The sequence below is a fragment of the Drosophila yakuba genome, chromosome 3R, assembly GCF_016746365.2.
Source record: "Drosophila yakuba strain Tai18E2 chromosome 3R, Prin_Dyak_Tai18E2_2.1, whole genome shotgun sequence".
Lineage (NCBI taxonomy): Eukaryota > Metazoa > Arthropoda > Insecta > Diptera > Drosophilidae > Drosophila > Drosophila yakuba.
In genome coordinates, this window is record NC_052530.2 from 2,426,919 (window position 1) to 2,452,384 (window position 25,466).

General features: G+C 39.0%; 2 protein-coding genes and 1 long non-coding RNA gene across 7 annotated transcripts; 1 reads left to right on the forward strand and 2 right to left on the reverse strand.

Annotated features, from left to right (window-relative positions):
* Positions 1-7,895: 7,895 nt before the first annotated feature.
* On the reverse strand, positions 7,896-8,792 carry LOC26536406. 3 transcript variants are annotated; one of them, XR_001453899.3, is made up of 3 exons: positions 8,698-8,792; positions 8,203-8,421; positions 7,896-8,145 (listed from the first exon to the last, which is right to left on the reverse strand). It is a non-coding gene; the product is annotated as an uncharacterized LOC26536406 (long non-coding RNA). The 3 variants fall into 3 exon arrangements; XR_005561793.2 differs by lacking the exon at positions 8,698-8,792 and adding an exon at positions 8,523-8,675; XR_005561792.2 differs by lacking the exon at positions 8,698-8,792 and having other exon boundaries at positions 8,203-8,688.
* Positions 8,793-10,496: 1,704 nt separating this feature from the next.
* On the forward strand, positions 10,497-19,216 carry LOC6535251 (beta-mannosidase). Of its 2 annotated transcripts, XM_015191510.2 has the most exons (10): positions 10,497-10,595; positions 10,719-10,866; positions 11,062-11,196; positions 12,428-12,941; positions 12,997-13,093; positions 13,172-13,460; positions 15,147-15,626; positions 15,680-16,101; positions 18,430-18,810; positions 18,862-19,216. In XM_015191510.2, the coding sequence occupies exons 2-10, from the start codon at positions 10,719-10,721 to the stop codon at positions 19,120-19,122; spliced, it is 2,727 nt and encodes a 908-aa protein (XP_015046996.1). In that variant the 5' UTR covers positions 10,497-10,595; the 3' UTR covers positions 19,123-19,216. The 2 variants fall into 2 exon arrangements, with proteins under 2 accessions (XP_015046996.1, XP_002095907.1); XM_002095871.4 differs by having other exon boundaries at positions 10,543-10,866.
* LOC6535253 lies at positions 19,097-25,227 on the reverse strand. 2 transcript variants are annotated; one of them, XM_015191511.3, is made up of 3 exons: positions 25,004-25,227; positions 24,690-24,900; positions 19,097-20,418 (listed from the first exon to the last, which is right to left on the reverse strand). In XM_015191511.3, the coding sequence occupies exon 3, from the start codon at positions 20,396-20,398 to the stop codon at positions 19,244-19,246; it is 1,155 nt and encodes a 384-aa protein (XP_015046997.1). In that variant the 5' UTR covers positions 20,399-20,418; positions 24,690-24,900; positions 25,004-25,227; the 3' UTR covers positions 19,097-19,243. The 2 variants fall into 2 exon arrangements, with proteins under 2 accessions (XP_015046997.1, XP_039232719.1); XM_039376785.1 differs by lacking the exons at positions 24,690-24,900; positions 25,004-25,227 and adding an exon at positions 20,698-21,055.
* Positions 25,228-25,466: the final 239 nt, after the last annotated feature.

Genomic DNA, 25,466 nt, shown 5'->3' on the forward strand with positions numbered 1-25,466 from the left:
CGATGGGTAGCCAACCAATCCTTCGCCTTTAGCCTAGCCCTAGCCAAAATATTGAGATCCGTTCACCCCTGCAGGAGGTAAGCAGGCGTGCACGAGACCTTGAAGACTTCGAACACTTTTTTTTACTAAACAAAAAAATACGGGTCACAAACACATTGTTTTTATTTAGAACATACCTTTTCCTAAAGTTAACAGAAGTTGATGAATCAATTTGTTTTACTTTGTTTCAATTAAAAGTTAATCAACAAACACGAAACTGTACCCCACTATATTTGCAGACCACCTGCTGAAACATATGCTCACTTTGAAAGCTCACAGCTAATGATGTAAGCAAACAAAAACTCTTATACAAACTATTATATGATTAGACGGATATTGCCAGTTAAAACAAGAGAGAACGCTATAGTCGAGTTCCCCGACTATCTGATACTCGTTACTCAGCTAGTGGAAGGGAGAAGGAGAGTCTTAAACACAGTTTTTGGCGGTTTGTAGGCGTTATAGTGGGCGTGGCAGAAAGTTTTTTGGCAAATCGATAGAATTTTACAAGACTAATAAAAAAATGAAAACATATCAAAACATTTTTCAAAAGTGTGGGAGTAGCAGCTTTGGGCGGTTTGTGGGCGTTAGAGTGGGCGTGGCAAAAAGTTTTTTGGCAAATCGATAGAAATTTACAAGACCAATACAAAAATGAAAAAATATCAAAACATTTTTCAAAAGTGTGGGCGTGGCAGTTTTGGGCGGTTTGTGGGCGTTAGAGTGGGCCTGGAAACATGAATCGACAAACTTGCGCTGCGTCTATGTCTCTGGAGTCTGTATGCTTAATCTCAACTTTCTAGCTTTTGTAGTTCCTGAGATCACAGCGTTCATACGGACGGACAGACAGACGGACAGACGGACAGACAGACATGGTCATATCGACTCGGCTATTGGTCCTGATCAAGAATATATATACTTTATATGGTCGGAAACCCTTCCTTCTGCCTGTTACATACTTTTCAACGAATCTAGTATACCCTTTTACTCTACGAGTAACGGGTATAAAAACCAAAAATAAATACAATATTTAAACAAAACAAAATGACTTTTATCCCGCTAGAATAATTATCTGGCCCACTGTGCGCTGTCGAGTGTCGTTGCAATCACTTACGCAAGATGCAAATGGGTTTCGGTGGCGAGTGGAACCCAGCCGCGCTGCTCTTAGGCAAATGGAAACCAGTGGTTTCCAGCAGTAGCCGTATTTCGCGATGTTAATTTTGCCATTGATCGGAACTATTCTCACTGCACGATGGATTGCCGTGCGTTTCCCAGCACACATATGTCAGAAAATTTGTATGTCCAACTGGTGGTTTATGCCAAGTATTTGTACAGAGCCATCTTATAATTTGATTTAACCACAAGACTACTTCTGTTTTCGTTCAGCGAGCTTTTAGATGACCGATATTGGTCCCTTTTGATTCGCCAGTTTTATAATTTAAAATACCCAAAGTAAAACAAGAGAGAACGCTATAGTCGAGTTCCCCGACTATCTGATACCCGTTACTCAGCTAGTGGAAGGGCGAAGGACACATTTCGACACTGGCAAAAAGTTTTTTGGAAAATCGAGACATATTTACAAGACTAACAAAAATGTGAAAAAATATAAAAACATTTTTCAAAAGTGTGGACGAGGCAGTTTTGGGTGGTTTGTGGACGTTAGGGTGGGTGTGGCAAATGCATTTTTTGCAAATCAATAAATTTTTAACAGATTAATAAAAAAATTTAAAAGATATAAAAACATTTTTCAAAAGTGTGGGCGTGGCAACATGGGTCAACAAAATTGCGCTTCCTCTATGTCTCTGGAGCCTGCATGCTTAATCTCAACTAGTTTTTGTTAGTTTCTGAGATCTCGACGTTCACGCCCGCATTTTAACATTTTTGTCTATTTTAGGCCCGATACTGAGGCGACCAGAAAGTGGTCGAAGAATAAAATACTTTGTTCAGCTACATATACATTTTTTTTGGCCAACTGTGAAGTAGTATGATATTATTTTTGTTTACAGATACACAGACTACCATTTGGCCCAAAAATAATATACTATGTTCAGCCATATATTGCTGCTGTTGCTGCAGCGTTAGTTATGAATAATCAATGATTTTTTTTAATAACAATGTGTTCTTAACAGTTATGTATTTTAGTGAGACCGTATGGGTATCAAGAAATGTTTGCCTGAACAAAGTATATTATTTTTGGGCCAAAATCTGTTTGGCCATATCACGTAAAGGGCTTAAAGTCTTCTTCCATTAAAATTAGACCCTGCACTATGGTCCAGAACTCGATTTTTTGGCCTAAAGTCAAAAAATTGAGTTACATTTTTCAAACTTCACACATTTTATTCTTATGGCATTAATAACGGGCCCGGGCCCGTCGCCACTGTCGCCGGGCCTGCATACATACAGCTGCGAAAAAAAAATAGCAGCACTTGCCCAGTAAAACTTTGAATAAGCCTCCTATCTACAATTTAGGGCTTAAAAGGAACTGAAATACCTTTTTAGAAAGGTTAAACAATTCACTTTTTAGGAAATAAAACATAACTACAATTGTTTTATTTATTCTTATCTTAAATGAGGATCTTTGTTAAAAACGACAAAATTAGGCGGAAAATAAAATGGCAGCACTTGATGAAAAATGCTTAAATTTTCAATTTTAAACTTGATAGTAAAAAATTCACTAATAACAAATGTTTGCGTGCTAAAACTACACCCTTCCCACTAATTTAATATTTGGTTGGGTATCCCTTATTACCAGTAACAGGATCGCAACGTTTTGCCATGGACTCAACGAGGTCCTGGCACCGTTTGAAGGATATTTTGCTCCAGGACTCCTTAATTATATCCAAAGTTATTCGTTGTTTGTTGGCTTTGAAGCTACAAATTGAATTTTTGATGGGATTACGGCCTGGAGACTGTGCAGGCCAATCCAAAACAGGAACAGATTTATTTTGGAACGAGTCCTTGGCTTTCCTGCTGGTGTACTTGGGGTTATAGTCTTGTTAATAGTATTCGGAAAAGGATAGCATCATCGTCACCAAAATATCCACAAACACATGTTGATCCATGATGGTTTTTATCCATGGTATTTGTTGGTATTGCCCCAACTACATAGTACGAGAAACAAGCCCATACCATTATACAGGATCCCTCGTGTTTAATTGTTTCTACTGTGTCGTTTGGCTTATATACGGTGTTCCTAGGGCGCCTTACATTCGATCAAGATCCATTGCCACCAATCCCAAAAAAACTGAACTGTTTGCACTGTTGCGGATATGTTGAAATCCTTTTTCAGTTCGGTAGGAGCTTTAAATGGATCCTTCTTGCTCTCGGGCACTAGCCTCTTGTTGAGATGGGTGCCTAATGATTTTTTTTCCCCACTTTTTTCGGGATTCTCGTTGTAGGTGATTACATTTCCTATAATATTGTTTTAGCATCGAAGGATTAGACCTATATTTCTGTGTGATTTTCCTTCAGAAATTGGTTTTTTTGACCATGTCACGTTTATCTGAAGTGCAATGTTCTCCTCGTCCAATTTTAATAATTATTATAAGGTATGTTTAAAAAATAATGTTGGAAATAGGAATATAAATGTCAAGTTTTATAACCATGTGCTTTTCACCAAAACAAACCGCCGACAAGTATTGAATATTTGAAAAAATCGATAGTGCTGCTATTTTTGTTTTCGCCTCATTTTAGACCTTGCTGCCCAAAAAAAAATTATAATAAAATAAAGGTATGGACAATTTAAACTTTTTTTTCATTTTTTGATGGGAAAAATATCTAGCATTACGCGAAAAATCTGTATTTCGTACCTTCGGTACCGCAATCCTAATTTATTTGATAGAGAATAAAATAAGTAGTGAGGCTGCTTTTATTTTTTTCGCAACTGTATATACTCGTAAGTTATGATATAGACCCCGACTATTTTTCCCTGAAGCATCCTAGTGGAACCAAAGTCGAATTATTAATCTGATAGTCGTGAACCAATATTTTATGAATCGTTGGTGACTTCAGATACCATATAATACAAATACAAGATGAACGAAGTTTTCCCGGATTTATATATTTGATAGAAATAGCGATTAAAACGGCGTGAAATTTATTTAGTTCTTTGGGAAAATATTTACCATGGAACTATTAAAATTATTAATTTTGTCTATTTCTTTTATTATCTTCGATTCCAAAGCGTTTTTATTAATTTGGGTGTATATCCAATCAAAAACACATTAAACTTTTCGATTGTTGCTTTGCCATATTTCGGAAAATTCGCTGTGACTAAAATCAACCATGCATATATATAATACCAATAGCCGAGTCGATATGACCATGTCCCCTGTCCGTCCGTATGAACGCTGTGATCTCAGGAACTACAAAAGCTAGAAAGTTAAGATTAAGCATACAGACTCCAGAGACATAGACGCAGCGCAAGCTTGTCGATTCATGTTGCCACGCCCACTCTAACGCCCACAAGCCGCCCAAAACTGCCACGCCCACACTTTCAAAAATGTTTTGATATTTTTTCATTTTTGTATTGATCTTGTAAATTTCTATCGGTTTGCCAAAAAACTTTTTGCCACGCCCACAAACCGCCCAAAGCTGCTACGGCCACACTTTTGATAAATGTTTTGATATTTTTTCATTTTTGTATTAGTCTTGTAAATTTCTATCGATTTGCCAAAAAACTTTCTGCCACGCCCACTATAACGCCTACAAACCGCCAAAAACTGTGTTTAAGAATCTCCATCTCCCTTCCACTAGCTGAGTAACGGGTATCAGATAGTCGGGGAACTCGACTATAGCGTTCTCTGGTTTTATTTTTACTTTTAAAGTATAAGTTGTTTGAAAGACTTAAAATAATTGAGCTGCACAATAAGACAGTTTTTGGATTGAACGCAAATGGCATGATTTGTTATTTAGCTTCAAATGGGTTTCATAAATTAAGTTGATCCTAATGATCCTAATGTGCATATAAACAAGGCATGGATTGTAAATTATCCGAAATAGGAATGGCACGCTCTTATTGTTGGCTCTTATTATAATAGTTGGTATCAACGATAATATTACCTATACCCAACTATGTGCCACAAATTTTTACAAGTTTACAAAAACTTAATTTTTTAAGATATCAGCGTGTAAGAAAAGTCACTTATGGTGCAATTTTAGGGAGTAATGTGTACCTTACACATTTGGCACTCTATTTATACCCGTTACTCGTAGAGCAAAACTATATAACAGGTAGAAGGCAGCGTTTCCGACTATATACCGGACTGTATACATAATCATGATGAATAGCCGAGACAATCTAGCTACGACCGCCCGCACTACTGTATAAAAGCTAGAAAATTTAAATTATACATATATGCAGATTCCGGAGACATAGACCCAGCGCACTCCTACTAGATGCGTAACGGGTATCTGATAGTCGAGCAACTTAACTATAGTGATCTCTTGTTTATTTTATCAAATGGCATTATCAATATCTATTAATAAAATATATATTTTTTTTATCTTTTTCGACAACAAAGACGGAATTCGCCCTGAAACGTATCCTCACGCATGGCAACGTACACTAGCTGATTCTGTTGATCATAGCGACCATGAAATTGCAAGACTTATTCGAAGCCGTCAGCACGACCCTAAGGGATTCATTTCAATACTCCAGTTAATTGCCAATTAGCTTTCGTTTGCTCTCCAGAATTAGGATGAAAATATCGATAAGTTTGTATCTTGGCCAAGTGACACAAGCCATGGCGACTTAAGCAGCGTTGGAAGTTTGTCGTAATCTACGCACAGGAGACAATACAATGTGAGCGCTTATATGGCATATGGCGACAATAACTCATACAACCTCAATATCACGCTTACAAGGGAGGACTTTTTGGGAGCAAAGGGACTCGCAGTTGTACTATGTTTACCAGAAAACTTATCTGTGGACGGACTTAATTGCCAAAAAGACTATAGCTCGTGCTTTTGGACTGGTAAGAAACACAAGCAAGAACTCATTTTACAGAACTCCAATTACCTTGAGTTGCGTCAAATACCTTTGGAATAGTTGCTGTACGAAAACCATTTGAGGGAAGAACTGTTTTTAGAAATCATTCTGGAATACAAATACGGCAACTTAGTGGCTAGAAACTATTTTTACAATGTGGCCTTTAAAAATTTTATTGGCAGTAAAGATGCAGAACTAACAGTAATTGGCCATACAGTAAAACCTAGAGATAGCAGGTCAGGACTGCTAAGCGGCTACATCTCCTTATGCAAATAGTTTTAGTTTACGCATCACTGTGAGATATCCGGCTCTACCTGTATACCTTGAACTATCGCATCCGCATTATGTCATGGAGCATCACAAGTTCTCGGCAAATGCCTTTACTCAAATCCATCCACAAAAGACAATACATCTAGTGTTGGAAAACGATTTGGAATGCATGACTTTAACTACCGACCATATTAAAGTTCGATTGATTAATCAGTATTTAATATGAACTAAATTTTACTAAGTCAAAAATGCTGCAAAATATAACAAAAAGTATACCTAAAGCGGAACATACTTAAACAATCGATTTTTTTAGTTATCGCAGTCGTTACATGTTATTTAAAAAAGCAAAAGAGCACGCTATAGTAGAGTTCCGCCGTTTATACGAACAAAAATACTGATAGGCCAGTAGTAAATTAATTTTATTTAAATTAAATTAAATTTGTAATCATATTCTAATTTAATTAATTTATTATTCCAGGTAATGGATTCACTTTATAAGCAACAACAAAACATAAAAGGTATAATTTAAGGTACATTTTCGTATAGATCATACTTCTATTAATTATTGAAGGTTAATTGAACATGTAGTCCCATTTTCTAACGCAACTGAAACGAAGCTGGCCCAAACTCCGTAGGGCAATAAGACGCAAAAGACTCCGGAATTTCACAAATATTTTATATGTATTTTTGCATAATTTAAATATTAAGTCAAATTAAAAAAATCCGTTTTTAGTAATAAACAAGAGAGAACGCTGTAGTCGAGTTTCCCGACTAGCTGATACCCGTTACTCAGCTAGTAGAAGTGCGAAGGAGAGTCTTCAACACTGACAGTTTTTGGCGGTTTGTGGGCGTTAGAGTGGGCGTGACCAAAAGTTTTTTGGCAAATAGATAGAAATTTACAAGACTAATACAAAAATGAAAAAATATCAAAACATTTTTGAAAAGTGTAGGCGTGGCAGCTTTTGGCGGTTTGTGGGCGTGGCAAAAAGATTTTCGGCAAATCGATAAAAATGTACAAGATTAATACAAAAATAAAAATATATCAAAACATTTTTCAAAAGTGTGGGCGTGGCAGTTTTTGGGTGTTAGAGTGGGCGTGGCAACATGAATCGAAAAAATAGCGCTGCGTCAGTGTCTCTGGAGTCTGTATGCTTAATCTCAACTTTCCAGCTTTTGTATTATAGTTTCAGACAGACAGACGGACATTGCCATATCGACTCGGCTATTGGTCCTGATCAAGAATATATATACTTTATATGGTCGAAAACGCTTCCTTCTCCCTGTTACATACTTTTCAACGAATCTAGTATAGCCTTTTACTCTACGAGTAACGTGTAAGTTTTTTTTTTTTTAAATATATGCTTTTATGTATTGAATCTTCTTGTATAATAACTAACAATAAGTTTAAAAATCTTAACTATAAAAGTTCTGAACAGTTGTATTATTTTTCCAACTGTTCTATGATTAGACGACCCCAAAAATTTCTTCGGTGGGTTGGTAGGTCCTTTTGCCGGAGACGGGTATGCCTACTGAGCTGGGTTAGACCTCTCGCTAGGTGGTTGGGGTGCGAGTAAAGCTTGCTAAAGTATTTTTCCTTAAGTTCCGTAATTGCATTGATAACTGGTGGAATATTTAAGTCACTTTGGATGTTTTGCTTCCGAACGTACCACGGTGCCCCAGTGATGGTTCTCAGAATCTTTGATTGTGCTCGCTATTTGATGTAAATATTGCTGTTGGGGACCGTCCATAAACCTTGTGACGCTAATTTTGGGCCTTTCACCTTTTGATGAATGTGAGGTATTTGTACATTTGTCCTTTTCCGAGTGCTTTTTTGTTGACGGGTCCTGTACTGCCTATAAAAAATATTTATATTAGTGTTGTTGAACGTTATAAATTATTATAAACCTTACTTTGCTCCAAAAAAATAACAAGGAGATCTTCTTCTTCAATTCAATGTGGTATAATTCCGCAAACTTTTGCTCCAGAAGTATTTTGAAATTTTCTTGATTTTTGATGGCGTTCTAAAAATCTTTCGTTTGATTCTGCACATCGAGAGCTTTTTTTCAGGATATGCCGCTTTGAATTTTGCAAATAAATCCTGATACAATTTATTTTTGTCCATATTGTAGCTGTAAAGTGCAAATAGTAACAATTTTAGAAACACATTTTTTTAATCGTGCAAGTTAATTCTCAATAAATTTTAAAGAAAGGAAGAATCAGTCACAACAACTTTTTTCGAAAATAATCGAAATTATAATCGCGCACAATTATAATCACGCATAAAAAATACTAAATTTAGCAAATGAGGTTGGAAATTCCACACAACACATTTGGCGATTTCCCGTGAGGTGATCTATATATTTATGAAAATTGATGTTACGTGAATAACTTGAAAGGTAACTCACCCGTTACGATGTAGACTGTGATTTCACCTCAAACAGATTTATCACTCTCGGTGACTCTCATTATCACTCAGTATTATATAATTATCTGATTTCTCATTAAATTTTCTCGAGCACATGTCCAACAGCTGATTATCGTGCGTTCAAAGTTGGCACTAGTGACAAAATGTGGCGCGAGATTCAATTCAAGAATTTCACGTAGTCAAATTTTGAGTACGTAAAAATCTTACCTTATAAAAAAATCAGTACGTCGCGTGACTTTTATTGTAAAGGTACACTACCTCATCTGCTTTCGGAAGTGGTATGTTGTTCAACAAGAGTGGTGGGCAATTTTGTCTATTTATCGTAAACGTAACGTGCTTGCACGTGCTTGCGAAAATAGATAAAATAAATTTGAAATTTAGTTTAAAGTTGACGAATGATAAAAAAGTATTGTAAATTTCTTCTAGAAAAAAGAAGTGAATGAGGACTTATAAGCGCATTAAAATGCACCTAAAAACCAGTGATTAATAGCTATGATTTAACGCACTTTTAACTGTGTTTTTGTTATGTTTTTCTTCGCAATGACTTTCTAGGACATGCCAAAGTTAAAATCTTCTCTAGCTTTCATACAGATAAATTAGTTATTAGCCGCTCAATTTTCTCTGAAGAGAAGGGAGAGCTTCGCACAGCCGAAACCAATTCGAAGAAACGAATTTGCTTAAAGTTGTGATCAATGATCTAATAAAATATTATATAAAAATTTATGCCGTGACTATTATTTTTATAAAGAAAGACCATAAGGGTGGTCAAATGTTATTTATGGAAAATGTTTAGTTTTGAGACACCCCTTGTTTAATGGGTTTTATTTTCCAAACTAAAACTTTTTTCATAAAGGGTGGGCAAACTATGTTATTGCGATTAAACAAAAAAAAAAGGAAGTAAACTTTTTGATTTTCTAAATTTCATATCTTCAAAACTGGACGTGGGCAAAAAAAAATTGGTGGGCAAATGATTCCAGTTTTAATATTTCGAAAATTCAATTTTACTAAACCCATCTTGTTTGAGATTGCTTTAATAGTTCCTTAGATCTCGACGTTCATAGGAGAGGACAGACAGGCGGACGGTAAGGAGGACATAAATAAATGTCTATTCATTATATGCTCGGAAATTAGCAGCAGACTGCTCCGGCTTTCTGCATTGAATTTGTTCATAAGTAAACCACATTAATTTAAGTCCACAGCCAACAATTTTAAACAGCCTTACAGCAATGCAAGCAAAGGGAATTTGGTATAAAATTGCCGTTGCAGATAAAGAATATTTAGAAAGTACTGTTATTAAATTGACTTCACAGTGAAAATTGGAAATGGCTCGTTTTTAGATTATATACGCGGTATTTAAATACTAGAATTTATACAAAATGCATTGCTAAACATTGAATAAGATATTTTAAATTGGAAAAATTAAAAGTTCAAAAATTGCCCGGGATATAAGATTTACATAAAAAACATATTTTTTAACTTGTTTTTGGAAAATCAACCAAAAGTGGGAAAAAATGTTTTTTTTTGCCACAGCATATAATTCGTGCTGTAAGCATCATAGCATTAAAAATGCTTTTACAGTGACGTAAATACAAATTATATAGCTTTGATTAGGTTTTGAATTTAAGTAATTTGTCCCGTAAATTTTGTTCTAATGATCGATAGCGTGCCGTTTGAAATGCCACAACAATAAAGTAAAAGTGATTTGACACCTATGTACGTATGCATATTTAATTTTTATTTCATTTTTAACAGCTGATGTGCGCAGTGGATCGTTACGTTGAAACTTATTTCATTATCGATATCGATGCGTTTCTTAGCTCACTTGGCGTTCTTACTATCGGTTCTGAATCGCCGGAGAAAGTGAAATATTAGTTGGCTGTGAGTCGGTGGAACAACTTCTCGTATTGCTGAAAGCTCTTGGGTTCCTAAAGTGCTAATTGTCGAAGAGGGGAGTCGTCCTCAAAATAGCCGTACTAATTTGGGACGACTACCACTTTCCAGATGAAGTATGGATGCGAATTACTCGGAAATGGCACCAGGGGCGCTGTAATGGTCGGATTACTTTGTGGCCTTTTTGTTTGCGGCGGCCAATGTGATAAGGTGGAAGTAATAGAGCTGGGCAATTGGACGATAACTAATCAGAATGGCTGTGAGTACAATTAGCAAAAGCCCTTTGGCAGCACAAATGCCGCAAAGTAGTTCACCTTATGAATAATCTAAAACGATAATTGAAGTTGTTTGAAATAATTTAAAGAGGGAAGACCAATCAACAAAAAACTTTTGTGCGCTGAAGGAGTGTCATTTCTCATTGCTACCTAGTATAAGTGTATACATTTCCCTACAGCCCTAACTATTGCTAACCAAACGTTGCCCTTGGGTATATATAGTGCCTTCGCACCCCATGTATTGGACTCCTTCAACGACGTCGGCCTGCGTTATCTGGCCTACGACAACTGGACTTTCTATAATTTCTTTCAGTGTAAGTTTTAGCAAGATTTCCTTGACTTTGCTTTTACAAAATAAAAGAGTTCGAACCATGGGACAACCAAACATATTTGTTAATCTGATTGATGTGATTTATGAGCTTAAAAAAATAAGATTCTACTATTGACTTTTTGGCTTCCCTTTTTTTTACACTAAAAAGCCTTCTATGGACAATGGTTTTAGGGTTGTTGATAATATATCAATATATCGATATTTTTTTCTGAAAATGATATATTTATATCGTGATATTTTATTTGCCCAAATAACGGTATTGCGATATTTTTTTTGGATATTTTTTGATATTTTCTCTTTGCTCACTTTGATTTCGACGCGATACCAACTACACGAGCACGTGATAAAATAGATATCAAATCAAATTATATAGAAATAAAAAACGGGACTGCAAAATGCAAATTGTTCGAAAGAATAATAAAAACCTGTGGAAACACTTCAAACATGTCCTCGCACCTTAAAAATAAACATAAAGATGTTTTCGTAAAATGTGCGAAAAAGAAGGTATGTCATAAGGTGTATGTATGTGTGCGTATGTTCAAATTTCAGAAGCTCAAAATTTCACTGAGAATTTATTATTATCTGTATTATATCCGTTTTATTATTATTATGATCTGTATTAGAAATCCATTAATTTAAGTTATGATATATTAAGATTAAATGAAAATATGAAATTAAATATGAAAATTAAGTTAATAAGAAACTTTTATATTTTTATTGAGGGGAAATAAAATTTTATTTGAAAAAAAAAATATCAAAAATATCATATATATCGATATTTTTTTTGTGATATTTTAAATATTATCATCATTTTGTTTTGATAAAAAAAATATCATCGATACGATATTTTTTTAATATCACGACATCCCTAAATGGTTCATTCAAATGCATTGGTAAGCGTGAAAGTGGTAGCCACTCCTCGTTAGCCAGTTATGCCTTTTACCCGTTAGTCAACCATAACTTTCGAAATAAAAACTTTATTTTAGGTGGGTTTAATACATATATCAAAAGATATAAACAAACAAAATAAGGTTTTTGTGGTGCTGTTAATATTTTATCTTTTAAACCTAATTTGAAATTTAACCTATTTAATAAGATCTTGTTACATTCTTTTTTACGAATTGGAAACTCACTTTTAATTACTTTTTCATAAAATGGAAATTTAAGAATCTATTTCGGGATTGCCCATATTTTTCTGATAATGACCGCCTTAGTCGACGTCCATCACCTCAATCGCGGCCACATCAACCTGACGTTCCACGGCATTGACACGGTGGCTGAAATCCGGCTGAACCATCAGCTGCTAGGACGCACGGACAACATGTTTGTCCGCTACTCCTACGAAGTGAGTTCACTGCTGCAAGCGGAAAACTCCCTGGAAGTGGAGATCCAATCTCCCGTAGTAGCTGCTTTGGCGAGGGCCAATGCTTTAAAAGAACATAAAAAGAGCGTGCCTCCGGAATGCCCCAACGAGCGCTACCATGGTGAGTGCCACATGAACATGCTGCGGAAGATGCAGGCTAGCTTTTCTTGGGACTGGGGTCCCGCAGCGCCCTCTGCTGGAATCTGGAAGAACGTGGAGCTAGAAATCTACGAGGTGGCGCTGATTCGTGAGGTAGATGTGGACGTCAGCCGCATCAACGGTTCGCACTGGAACATGCATATTCGCTGCTACCTGGACACGGTGGGCGGGCAAAACTTCAATGGAAGACTTGTCCTATACGCTGTGTAAGTGGGCACGCTCCCGTGGAAACGCGTTCTTTTATGACATTATGGGTTGCAGCGAGTTATTGGACCATCCGGTAATAGTAGACAGATACGGAATAAAAAAGATCAGCCACCTGGCGCCAGTAATTGAGTTCGATCAGGCTGTGCCAATTGTAAGTATCGCCTGCTAATTACATGGACATGAATTTGTGCTGTCTTCATTTGTGTCAAGTGCCGTTATTACTTCGCAGGGGAAAGTCGTAATGTGGTGGCCAAATGGCTACGGTGAGCAGAAACTATATCCGCTCCACTTCACCCTGAAGACCTGGTTGGGATCTGATGGACCCGAGGATCGATCTAAGACCCAGTCACACAAGTCGGTGCGAGTAGGTTTTCGTACGCTTGAGCTGGTCGAGGATCCCGCCCCAGACGGCGTTGGAAACACCTTTTTCTTCCGAGTAAATGGGGTGGAAATGTTTATGAAAGGCAGTAACTACATACCATCCCACATTCTACCCGAAAGACAAACAAAGGAACAGAGTGAGTGCATAAATAAGGATTATTTTGAATAAGTTTTAGAGATACATCTTGTTTGGAAGCATAAGTAGCTTAACTCTAAGATGGGAAACAACAGTTAATGTTGATTAAATCCAATACGGAATCACCCAAAACATTACAGATCTGGTTATTATCTTAAAATGATTTAGTTTTTAGGTTTTCACTTGCTTATATAACTATAATCATTAGATTTGAGTAATTTAAATTTACATATATTAATTTACCATTTTAATTAACTATTTATTAAAAAATTGATTTAAAATAATGATTACTCTGTGTAACAAATAAAACGAGAGAGAACGCTATAGTCGAGTCCCCGACTATCTGATACCCGTTACTCAGCTAGTGGAAGAGAGAAGGAGAGTTTTAAACGTGGGCGTGGCAGTTTTGGGCGGTTTGTGGGCGTTAGAGTGGGCGTGGCAAAATGATTCGACAAACTTGCGCTGCTTCTATGTCCCTGGAGTCTGTATGCTTAATCTCAACTTTCTAGCTTTTGTAGTTCCTGAGATCTCGACGTTCATACGGACGGACAGACGGACATGGCCAGATCGACTCGGCTATTGATCCTGATCAAGAATATATATACTTTATATGGTCGGAAACGCTTCCTTCTGCCTGTTACATACTTTTCAACGAATCTAGTATACCCTTTTACTCTACTAGTAACGGGTATAAATACACATTCAGGGAAGCAACAATTTTTCGTTAGCTACGAATCACAAATTCAGAGTCTGGTCACGAAAAAAGTACCTGTGGCGAGGATTCCGAGAAAGCATATCCCAAAGTTGAGATAACGGAAATATGCATACAATAGATAAATTGGCAGTGACCAAAACTGAACCTTTTCAACAAGGTATTTTTACATGGACGACTCAGGGTTCCCCTATGCGTAAATTGGAAAGTAAGCTTGATTTTGACCAGAATATATTATTATTTATATTTATTTTAGAGTTTTATTTATTTTAAAAGTAACTATTTTAAATATTTCTTAAATCTGATGATGAAATATGAATATGAAAGTAATCATTGAAATTTAATCATTACACTATAACTTATGTTTTGATAAATAATGCAGCTCGATCTACCTAATTTATCTACCTAACTTTCACACAGTCAAGTTATTTTTATACATATTAAAATGTTACATACATCTTTCAAGTATATCCTTATAATTCATATGACAACTATTATATACCAACGTAAACGAGTTGTAAACCTATACGGAATGTATATTCCGACCACATATACATATATGTATATTCCTGATGATTTTCAACAACCGAGTCGATCTGCGTTTGGTCCGACCGTTCCTACGCGAACTAGCTTCTCATGAAGACTTCTTTTTAGTGCAGGTAGTAGAAGTCGGGACGGATCGGACTTCTCTGTCTGTCCGTCCGTATAAGCGTGGAGATCTCAGGAGATCTTGACCCTTGTTGCCACGCCCTCAGATCGCCCAAAACTAGCACGCAAATTTGGAAAAAAAACTCGTTGCCAAGCCGACTCTAAGGGCCACAAACCACCCAAAACTGTATCGATATGTCAAAAGTGTAGGCGGTTTTTCTTGTACATCTGACGCGGATGCCCTTTAGCTGAGTAACCAGTATCTGATAATCGAAGAACGCAACTATAGCGTTTTTTCTTATTTCAATTTATATTGGTCATCCAAAGTCGCACAATTATTAAGGTCCGCCAAGGAAGCCCATATGAACATGATTCGTGTATGGGGAGGCGGAGTCTACGAATCGGATTACTTTTACCAGCTCGCCGACAGCTTGGGTCTTCTAATTTGGCAAGATATGATGTTTGCTTGTGCCATGTATCCCGTTGGCGACGATTTTCTATCGTCGGTGCGTGAGGAGGTTCGCCAGAACGCCATACGACTATCACACCATCCCAGCGTGGCCATTTTTGTGACGAACAACGAAAACGAAGCTGCTCTTGTACAGAACTGGTACGGTACGCTTGTCGAAAGAGATAGATTTGAGAGCGAGTACAGGGAGCTCTACCTGGCTAATGTCATCCACGAGTTAAAGCTTGTTTCGCATAGCGCACGACCACAGCCACTGGTGTCCTCACCTTCAAATGGCAAAGCTAGTGAACCGGACAACTATATTTCCAACAACCCTCAGGATAACCACAATGGCGATGGTAAGCAGAGAACCTGCCCATATCCAGCCCATAAAATGATCTCTCTTTCTCAGTACACTTCTACGACTACACTAAGGACGGTTGGAATCCAGATATTTTTCCACGTCCTCGGTTCGTCAGTGAGTTCGGCTTTCAGAGCTTTCCCGGTGCATACGCATGGCAGCGCAGCAAGAGCGACGACGATGACCTTCTCGCCCTGATCACACACCGGCAACACCATCCGCTGGGAAATGTTCCTATAATCGCACTAGTGGAGAGGCACCTACCGCTGCCCTTGCCGGAGGATGAGGACTATGCAAAAGCACTGATTTACTTCAGCCAGATTGCTCAAGCCATGGCCACAAAGCTGGAAACCGAATTGTACCGTAGCCTTCGGGATACCTCCCACAGAACAATGGGGGCCCTTTACTGGCAGCTAAATGACGTATGGGTGGCGCCATCCTGGTCCAGCGTTGATTTCTATGGCAACTGGAAGGTAAGCTGTAATTGCATAGCACTTAGTCCATCGCAGCAATAACGCTGGTATTCCTACTATTGTTTTATCCGCTAGTCGTAAAGTAAAACAAGAGAGAATCCTGTAGTCGAGTTCCCCGACAGATACCAATTAGTCAGCTAGTGCAAGTGCCAACGAGAAGTTTCAACATTTTCTGAAATATCGGTAGAAATTGGGTAAAAATTATAAAATAAAAAAAAAGTAAAAATTTGGGAGTTTAAAAATTTTTTTTGCAAATCGATAGAAATTTTTCAAGATTACAAAATAAGGAAAAAAAATTTAAACATTATTTAAAAGTGTTTGCATGCCAACAAACTTGCGCTGCGTCTATGTCTCCGGAAGCTAAATGCTTAATCTCAACAATCTATATATATACTTTATATGTTACATAATGTTCAACGAATTCAGTATAGCGTTGTACTCTACGAGTAACGGGTATAACAAGAGATAATTCGATAGTCGAGGTCTCGACTATCAGATACCCGTTATTTAGCTAGTAAAGAATTAAGGAAAAAAAATAAAATAAATTAATTAATAAATAACAAAGTTAAACTGTTTTTAAAAGTGCGGCCTTGACAGTTTTTTTGCGTTAGAGTGGCCGTGGCAAAGTTAAAATTTGTATCCCGATTACTTGTAAAATAAAAAGGTATACTAATTTCGTTAAAAAGTATGTATGAGGAAGTGTTTCCCACCCTATGAAGCAAATATATTCTTAATCAGGATCACTATCCGAGTCGACATGGCTATGTACGCGCCTACAAGCCGCACAAAACTGCGGCGGCTACACTTTTGAAACTGCATTTTTTCATTTCAGTATTATTTTTTTAATTTTTATGGATACGTCAAACAAATTTTTTAATTTCTCGTTAGTTCTCCCACCAGCCGAATAACCGATATCTGATATCTCATATTTTCCAAAACTTTTCATGCAGATAGCTTTAAGGGGGGCACCCTATGGCTTGCCTCGATAAAAGGTAGTTTTTAATTTGTAGTAGTAATTTGTATTTATTTATTTACATGTCTGAACTTCAATTTTTCATCTTGCACGTATAAAACTTTAACAAAACTATATCGACTAAAAAATTGAATAAACAATTAGTTTTTACTGATGTTAGAATTTTAATCACTACCGGTGACTTTATTCTAAAAAACGAGTTTCGAGAAAACACACTTTAAAGTTTTTAAATAAAAAAAATTTTTACGGCGCGACCACCTGATGTAACTAAGCGTGAGCTGGGTCCTGCCCAAAACTATTCGTAGTACATGGCATTCCAGCTTTGGGATAATATTTTTGAATAGTATAGCTATCGAATTAATGAATAAAACAAGAGAGAACGCTATAGTCGAGTTCCCCGACTATCTGATACCCGTTACTCATAGTGGTAGTGTGTCAACACTGACAGTTTTTGGTTGTTTGTGGGCGTTAGAGCGGGCGTGGCAAAAAGTTTTTTTGGCAAATCGATAGAAATTTACAAGACCAATACAAAAATGAAAAAATATCAAAACATTTTTCAAAAGTTCGGGCGTGGCAGCTTCGGGCGGTTTGTGGGCGTTAGAGTGGGCGTGGCAAAAAGTTTTTTGGCAAATCGATAGAAATTTACAAGACCAATACAAAAATGAAAAAATATCAAAACATTTTTCAAAAGTGTGGGCGTCGCAGTTTTCGCGGTTTGTGGGCGTTAGAGTGGGCGTGGCAACATGAATCGACAAAATTGCGCTGCGTCTATTACTCTGGAGTCTTTATGCTTAATCTCAACTTTCTAGCTTTTGTAGTTCCTGAGATCTCAGCGTTCATACGGACGGACAGACAGACGGACATGGCCAGATCGACTCGACTATTGATCCTGATCAAGAATATATATACTTTATATGGTCGGAAACGCTTCCTTTTGCCTGTTACATACTTTTCAACGATTCTAATATACTCTTTTACTCTACGAGTAACGGGTAATAAAAATTAATTTTTTGAAGGTTATCCGTAGAGTGCCCCCTTGAAACTGGGAGACGGATGCCCATGGCTATATCACTTCGTCTGTTGGTTTTCTCTACTTTTTATATATCGTTAACCGCGTTGCAAACTTCTGACTGAAATCAGTAAATACAAATATTAAATATACTCTAGATTCGTTGAAAAGTACAAAGATCTAGCGGTATTCGGCTGCCTGTCCGCATGGATGTTTGATTTTCGGTATTATAAAATCTAAATTGAATTGAATTGGGCTTCAAACTTTAAACTGTCCAAGTTTACTATTATTTGTTATTTGTTGATAAAAGTGTTTAACTATTTAATGCTTCCTTTCCTTTCTTCAGCTGCTCCATTACTGGGCACGTGACTTTCTAGCGCCTATTTCAATTGTTGCCCTCTACGAAAAGTCCACGGATTCGTTAAACATCTCCCTTATTTGTGACCAATTGGAGGTGGACCCATGGAAACTGAATGTTGTGGCTAACGTTCACCTGTGGTCCCAGCTTCTGCCCCGGCAGTCCATTGCCTGGGAAGTAACCCTCCGCCCCAATGGCGTGCAGTACGACAAGGTCATTGCCATCTCCGATCTTCTAAAAGGAGAGTTCTCCAAAACTAACGCGTTTATAGAGCTGCAGCTGCGCCGCGATCAGAATGTCATCTCTAGAACCCACTTCTTTCCCAGTAACATTGCTGCAGCAGTCGGGATTGAGGATCCAAGGCTCGAGGTAAGTAAGCCCAGCTTTGGAATGCCTTCGTCTTAATATTTAACTACGCAGTTTGAGATTGCCTCCCGAACCTGTCTTAACACCACGGACTTCATCCGCAACAGCGTCAGCATCAGCATACAGGTAAAGCGCCCCGCCGTGTTTGTGTACCTGGAGCTGCTCAAGCCATACCGCTACACCCTGTCCGAGAACGGATTTATGCAGACCGCGCCAATGCACGTCGTCTACCTAACGTACGACGCACCCTTGTGCGCCCGCCTTTTGCGCAAGTCGGATCTTCGTGTGCTAACTGTCAACGACTTTATGAGATAGACAAGCACGTCTTTCTTGAAAACTTAAAATTAACGTTTATAAATAGCTTAACAATAGAAAATTCAATAAATAGCAATAACCGTTGAGCACCCAACACCACATGTTTTGATCAATTCCACACCTATCGGTCGAAACTGGGCATCTGGGCCCTCGGCGGCGTGTAACCCTTTGGATATGGCACCAACTGATTGTTCAGGACACGGGCGTTGCGCCAGGTCTTAACTTTGTCCTCTGCGCTGTCTGGCACTCGGACACCCTCGATCAGCGTCACGACGGGACCGTCCACTACGCTTTGAGAGCTTTGGCCGATTGGGTTGTGGTGTGGGCTCGCGTAAACACCAGTCTGCCGCCGGGTCGTGGGCGTGGCGACTCCCGCACTTGCCGTCACTACCATGGAGTGCGGCAAGTAGGTCACGTATTTAGATTTTTGCGGAAGGGAGTTGTAGTTGTGCTTGGTGATGAGGTTCTTGGGCCTGTATCCCTGATTAGACACACTGCCGTAGGCCCGAGTGTCCCTGTCACCCTCTAAGTACTCCTGCACGTCGGATGCGGCAAACTCCGTGTCCCTGGGAAAGCTGAACATAGGTCCTTGGGACAGTCGCTGCAGTCGTGGCTGGATTTCCCCCGAATCCTCCATGCCGAATGGTTGCCACTGGCGATCGGCTGCCAACGAAATGTTCTTGCGGGAAATTTTTTGTGTCTGGGTCGGAAACTGAGGTCGGACGGGCTCCCAGGACATGTCAGCAGGGAGATGGCGCCCACGTCGAAAGTCCCCCTGCGCTGCCTGGTGCTCTATTCCCCTGCTCTGCGCCTTGGCCAGCTGCAGTTGGATAAGTTTTGCTTGGCGCTGCTCCGCCTCTGCCTTGCGCTGCCGATAGGCGCCCATCTGTTGGGCCAGTTCACTCTGCTTTAGTAATGCCGGGCTGTGCTCGAAGGTGAGCTGGCGACCACTAGCTATTGACTTGCTCGTGGGCAGGACAAGGCGCCGCTTGACATCCGCGCTGCGCACGAAAATGGACTCAGGCGCATCCTCAGCACGGGCCTTGCGGCTATTTTTGCCAACCAGGATCTCTACATCCTCGCCCATGCTGGACTTGACGTTCACCACTCGTACCTTAGAAGGGTCAAGGTTCCGGCCAAAGCGGAGCTCCGTCCGGATCAGCGCTGGCTTTCCGGTTACGCTCAGGTTACGGACCCGCGATAGGGCTATACAGCCTGGCAAACATACCATGAGAACAATAAAGTATTTCCATCCGAAGTAGCGTGGTTTTGCCATGATCAATCTACTGGCGAACGCTGCAAAGATAAAGCGATTAGTTATTTAGTTTAATGTTCTGATTGATTATGTATACATAACAAAATTTGGTGATAACGGTATTATTATAACTTTTTCTGCGTTTGAAAGATACGTATGAAGGAAACTCAAATTACAAGATATTACCGGCCGATTTAAAATGTTTTTTTGATTCTCAGTTTCTGTTAACCATTGTTTTCTTCTGGTATCTTATTTGTCATAATATGTATTAAAAGTAAATGAATCAGTTTACATGCTTACTGTTTTAACAATTTAGTTACCGATAATCCGCTTCAATGTTATTGGAGTTACAAATCGTGGCCAGATTTGGATACTGTGGATCGTTTTTAACAAATTCTTTTCATATTAATAAAAGTCCCATTGGCGCAGTGTAATTATTTAACCCGCATGTTTGCCTGCCTGCAGATATCGCTAAACAGATTTTCCGCGCGTTTTCAAAAAAAATTTCCTACAGGACAGTGGTGCAGCCACTTTAGGCTTACTGCATTTGCGTGATGTGCTGAGTGCATTGGGCTCAGAAAGCGAGACAGCAAATAAAAATGCAACTTTCGTTTTCCACGCTGGGGTGAGGAAACAATGTACACTGTGCATTTTTTACTGACGCGGACGCGGAATCGATGCTAAGACGGCGAATGCGTTGTTTCCTGAGAAACAAAGTGTTACAAAAAATTAATTTTATAGTTCAAGGAAGCAGGAAAGTTCAACATTCAAATATGGAGTGTACACTACCACAATTTACATTGAATGAACTAAAAAGTGAGATGGCCAAACTGATAATAAAGATATAGTATAGAATAGTATAACCATCAAACAACCGTGCTGACCAATACAAATTTTTTTTCGGTAACGCTTTCTGAGAGCGGTCAATGCGACTATTACCTGATGGTAATGAAATTTTCTGATCGGGTGATGTTAGCAAAAATATTACGCATACGCCTTAGCCACACTAACGACAATCCAATTCAATCCAAGTCACTAATAAAGGAAAATTTGCAGACTAAAAGCTGAATTAAACAATTAAGTAAATTGTAAATTGCATTTTCAACACAAACGCGCCAGCTAAAGTTCACGTCCGCCGCTGATATTGCGGCTGACAATGGAGCACTGGGTGACTAACCGAGACATTGGATTGCTCGTCGACGCAGATCGCTGCGCTCTGCTCGGCAAAACTTTCACTTTTAACTTGACGCGGTCAACTACGTACATTGCTTCGCGTCTATTCTCCGATACTCATGGCTGAATCCAAACTATTGCTGCTTCTATTGTCTTGGATAACTCGCGGGAATGCACCCTGTTTCAAAAGATTAGGCGGTCAGCAAAAACGATTTGCTGCCAGTGAACGGGACAAGTGCAGAATACTTGTAAATTCTTTAATGGATGACTGAAATTCAATTAATTTTACAAATCGTAGTTTTCAAGATTGCGGCAGAGAACATAAAATAGGGCTACAAAATGGGGAAAAGCGAAAAAGCCAGATAAAATATAATAAAATTATTTTTTGCAAGCTTCTATCGATTTTCCAAATATTTTGCCCACGGCCTTTGGGACTGATGTGCATTCGCACTTTGATAGCCTATTGCATTTAGTAATACAGTTTCTGCAACCACCGAGCCTTTTCGACAACTTATTTATAACTTACATTTAAATATATATTATTAAATATAAACATATATTTTTATAAAATTTTATTGTATATGTATATATAAATATACATATGTATATAATATACAATATTTATATAATATTTATAAAAAATAAACGAAAAGAAAAATTTTATATATATAATTATACAAAATATTTATATAAATATTTTATATAAATATTTATAAATATAATAAATATTTTGTATAATTATGTATATAACATTTTTCTTTTCGTTTAAGCATCAAAATTGTATTCATTAAGTATATTAAATATTAATATTTATATAAAAATATTATTTACAAATTAATATTATTTATATATATATGTATACAGTTGATTATGTATATATATATTCTCAGTCCAGATCAACATCCGAGTCGATCTAGCCATATTCTGTCGGTTACAAATGTAAAGGCGACATTATTTTAAATATTTTCCAACGGGTATCTAAAAGTTGATTATATAGTTTCTTCTGGTTTTAATACTTCAGCAATCAATGCAAAATAGGATAAGAGTGAGTTTTATTTTCTTATGATAGTAGACACTGAACATTATTTAGTTCAATATACTTAATGAAAACAATTTGTTTTTTTTTTTAAAAAAAACTTAATTGACTTTGACGGTTAAACGAAAAGGAAATGTACAAAAAAACGCAAATGTACAAAAACTATATCTAATTTTAACAAGATAAATCTGGTTAATTTTAATAGCTAAATTAAGGAAGAAACAGCTGCTACTCCGACTGTTTCAAAAGCAAGAGGGGTATAATTAATTCGTTTAAAAATATTTTTCATGACGAAGGAAGGTTTCGGCCCTAAGGCGTACGTATGTATGTATATTCTTGATACCGATTTTGGCGGCTTGTGGGAGCTAGAATAGGCGTGCCAAATTATAAAATAAACTTGCACAGCGTGGGAGTCGCTTAAAAACATATTTCCGTCGGTAAGTAATCGACGTACTAACGTTTGAGCTTTAAAACGAGTCCCGAAATTAGACTGTGCGCAGGCTTTCCAGGAGTTCCTGCTCACAGTTGGCGATCTTTTAAGCCGATCTTTCCTATGCAGTCGGCAGACTTTGGCTGAATTGTTACCGCAGTTAAATTTGGATAATGTTGCGTCTTTTAGGTCACTGCTCACCGTTGAGGATTACGTCACTGACGCGATCTGAGATGTGTGGCGATGAGTAAGCTGCGGTAAAAAAGCCATTCATCTCGAGCATAGCCCATTGTTACGGCCATAAGCTTCGCATAACAGCGGTTTGGGGACGGGTGTCGAAATGCAGTCTGCAATTACAGTTTTCTTTGATTCGAGTCATGTAGGGAGTGATGTATTTTGCATACAGAAACCATTTAATCGCAGTCCTATAGCCCATGATGCAGCTCCAACTCAGGTGTCTCCGCTCCCCGTCAACTTTGGATAGATAGCCCGGCGGATCCAACTATCTCTGTAACTTGGGAAGGGGTGACTCGATTGGGGCTTCCATTAAATTCTTGGGGGCTCTGTCAGTTGTCAATCAAGTTGAGTTTGCTCTGCAACGCTTCGTACATTGTGAGGCGAACGGACAACAAAGACTGAACTTAAGTGGCAGCCACGCCATGCCTTCAACCGCTCCCGCCCCCGCAAAACGACGGGGTCGGAGGAACACGTACACGGCGAGAATGAATTGTGTTTCTTTGGGTCTAGCACCAGCACTTGAAATCCCACGAAATGGCACAGGGATCGACAACTAATTGGTACTTTCCCTAAATCACCATTTATTCCCGTGTAGTCCGTTTAGGCAGTCAAGCGGCCACTGGCTGTTGCTCTGCTCATTATAGACAACAGGAGTTCTCTATAGTTGCCGGCTGGTGCAGTTCGCCACCACCATGTGCGAAATGCAAATGCGAGGCGGCTAACAAATCTAGCGCTGCCTCTACCCATAATATTTCACTTTTACTTTTTATGATTAACATTTCCCACCCAAGGTGGAGGGCACAACATGAGCTCTTTACTTATGTACATTCGTACTTTCGACGGAGACGCAGACGCTCCGCAATGAGGTGAGAAATGCCGCGATCGTAAACTTTCAAGATAGTTTGACGCTGAGATGCCCAGCGCTAAAATGCTTTTGTTTTATGAGACAGCGTCCTCCTCTCGGCGCCCTCCTACCCTCCTTCTCTCATCCCACTTCTCTCCCTTACGGCACCGATTCCCACCTACTTGGCCCTGGGTGTCGCAATTGAAAGTGAAACTTTTTTTCCTTTCGACTGCAAGTGGAGTCAGTGGTTGGTGGGCCTATCTGGTCTCTTTGGGGGCCAACGCACGAGGTAAAGTGTGAAATGTTGTCATCGTCTGGAGGAGTGTACTGCCCGAGAGCGGATTCACTCGGGCCGTTGGGCTCAACAGGTTTCGTTGCGGCAGGTCGAGCTGAATGTCTGGCACTGAAGCCCCTCAAACCAGCTAGCAAAGATGCCCGGGAATTACTTAAGAGTCTTATCAACAGCTCAAAACTGCAGTGGCTTGTGCCCTGTACTTCGATCGACTGGGCACCGTTAAAGTACCGGGCTGATTGATAAACATCAGTTGGCAAATGGTGCGCATATGTAGCGTGTTACGCCTTAGACACTTACATTTCTTTTCCGGGAAGCACGTTATGACTATAAAGGGTAGTCAACGCACTGCTTCGTCTTCCGCCGCACAGGATGTGAATCGGATGGTGGAGCCCAAAGTTTCGTTTTCTCGCTGGCCGAGGTGGCTTCAAAGTGCGACAGATCGCAGCGCGAACCGAAATACAACTGACGGTGGTTGTAAAGTTTAGCTTGCAAGTAAAAAAGCAGCGAGCTGGAAAACGGCAGAAAAAGTAAAATTATTATGTATACACATGTATGTTTAGAGGCCGACGGCGCAGGCAGCAGCAGACCGAGCGCTGCCAGCGATACTCAACCAGAAAGCCAGACAAACGGCGAAGTGGAGCCGCGGATCCCGCCCGGTACCGCCCGATCCCGCCAGTCGGTCCCTCCGCAACCGCCCTCCAAGCGTCCCAATCGGCCGGGAGCCGCCAGCTGCCAGCCGGCCGGAGCCATCTCAATTTCCAAGCCAAACCAAACCAAGGCAAAATTGCTCTCGATAATATTGCGACTGTTAATTGCGACTGTGTCGGTAAACAAAGCCGAGGCACGCCAAAAAAGAGCCAGCCGAAATGAGTGAACAATTGCGCAATTGCGTCGCTGCCAGCAGCACCAACAACAGTGGGACAAGCGGCCACGTTCTCGCTATTGCTTGATAGGGTAATTAGGTTTCTTGATCTAGACTAACTTAATTTCTTGGAGACTTTAAACGGTTGTGCCCTAACTCACAGCCAACTCAGGACAGCGCGTCATCAAACTATTTTAAAATAAATTTAATTT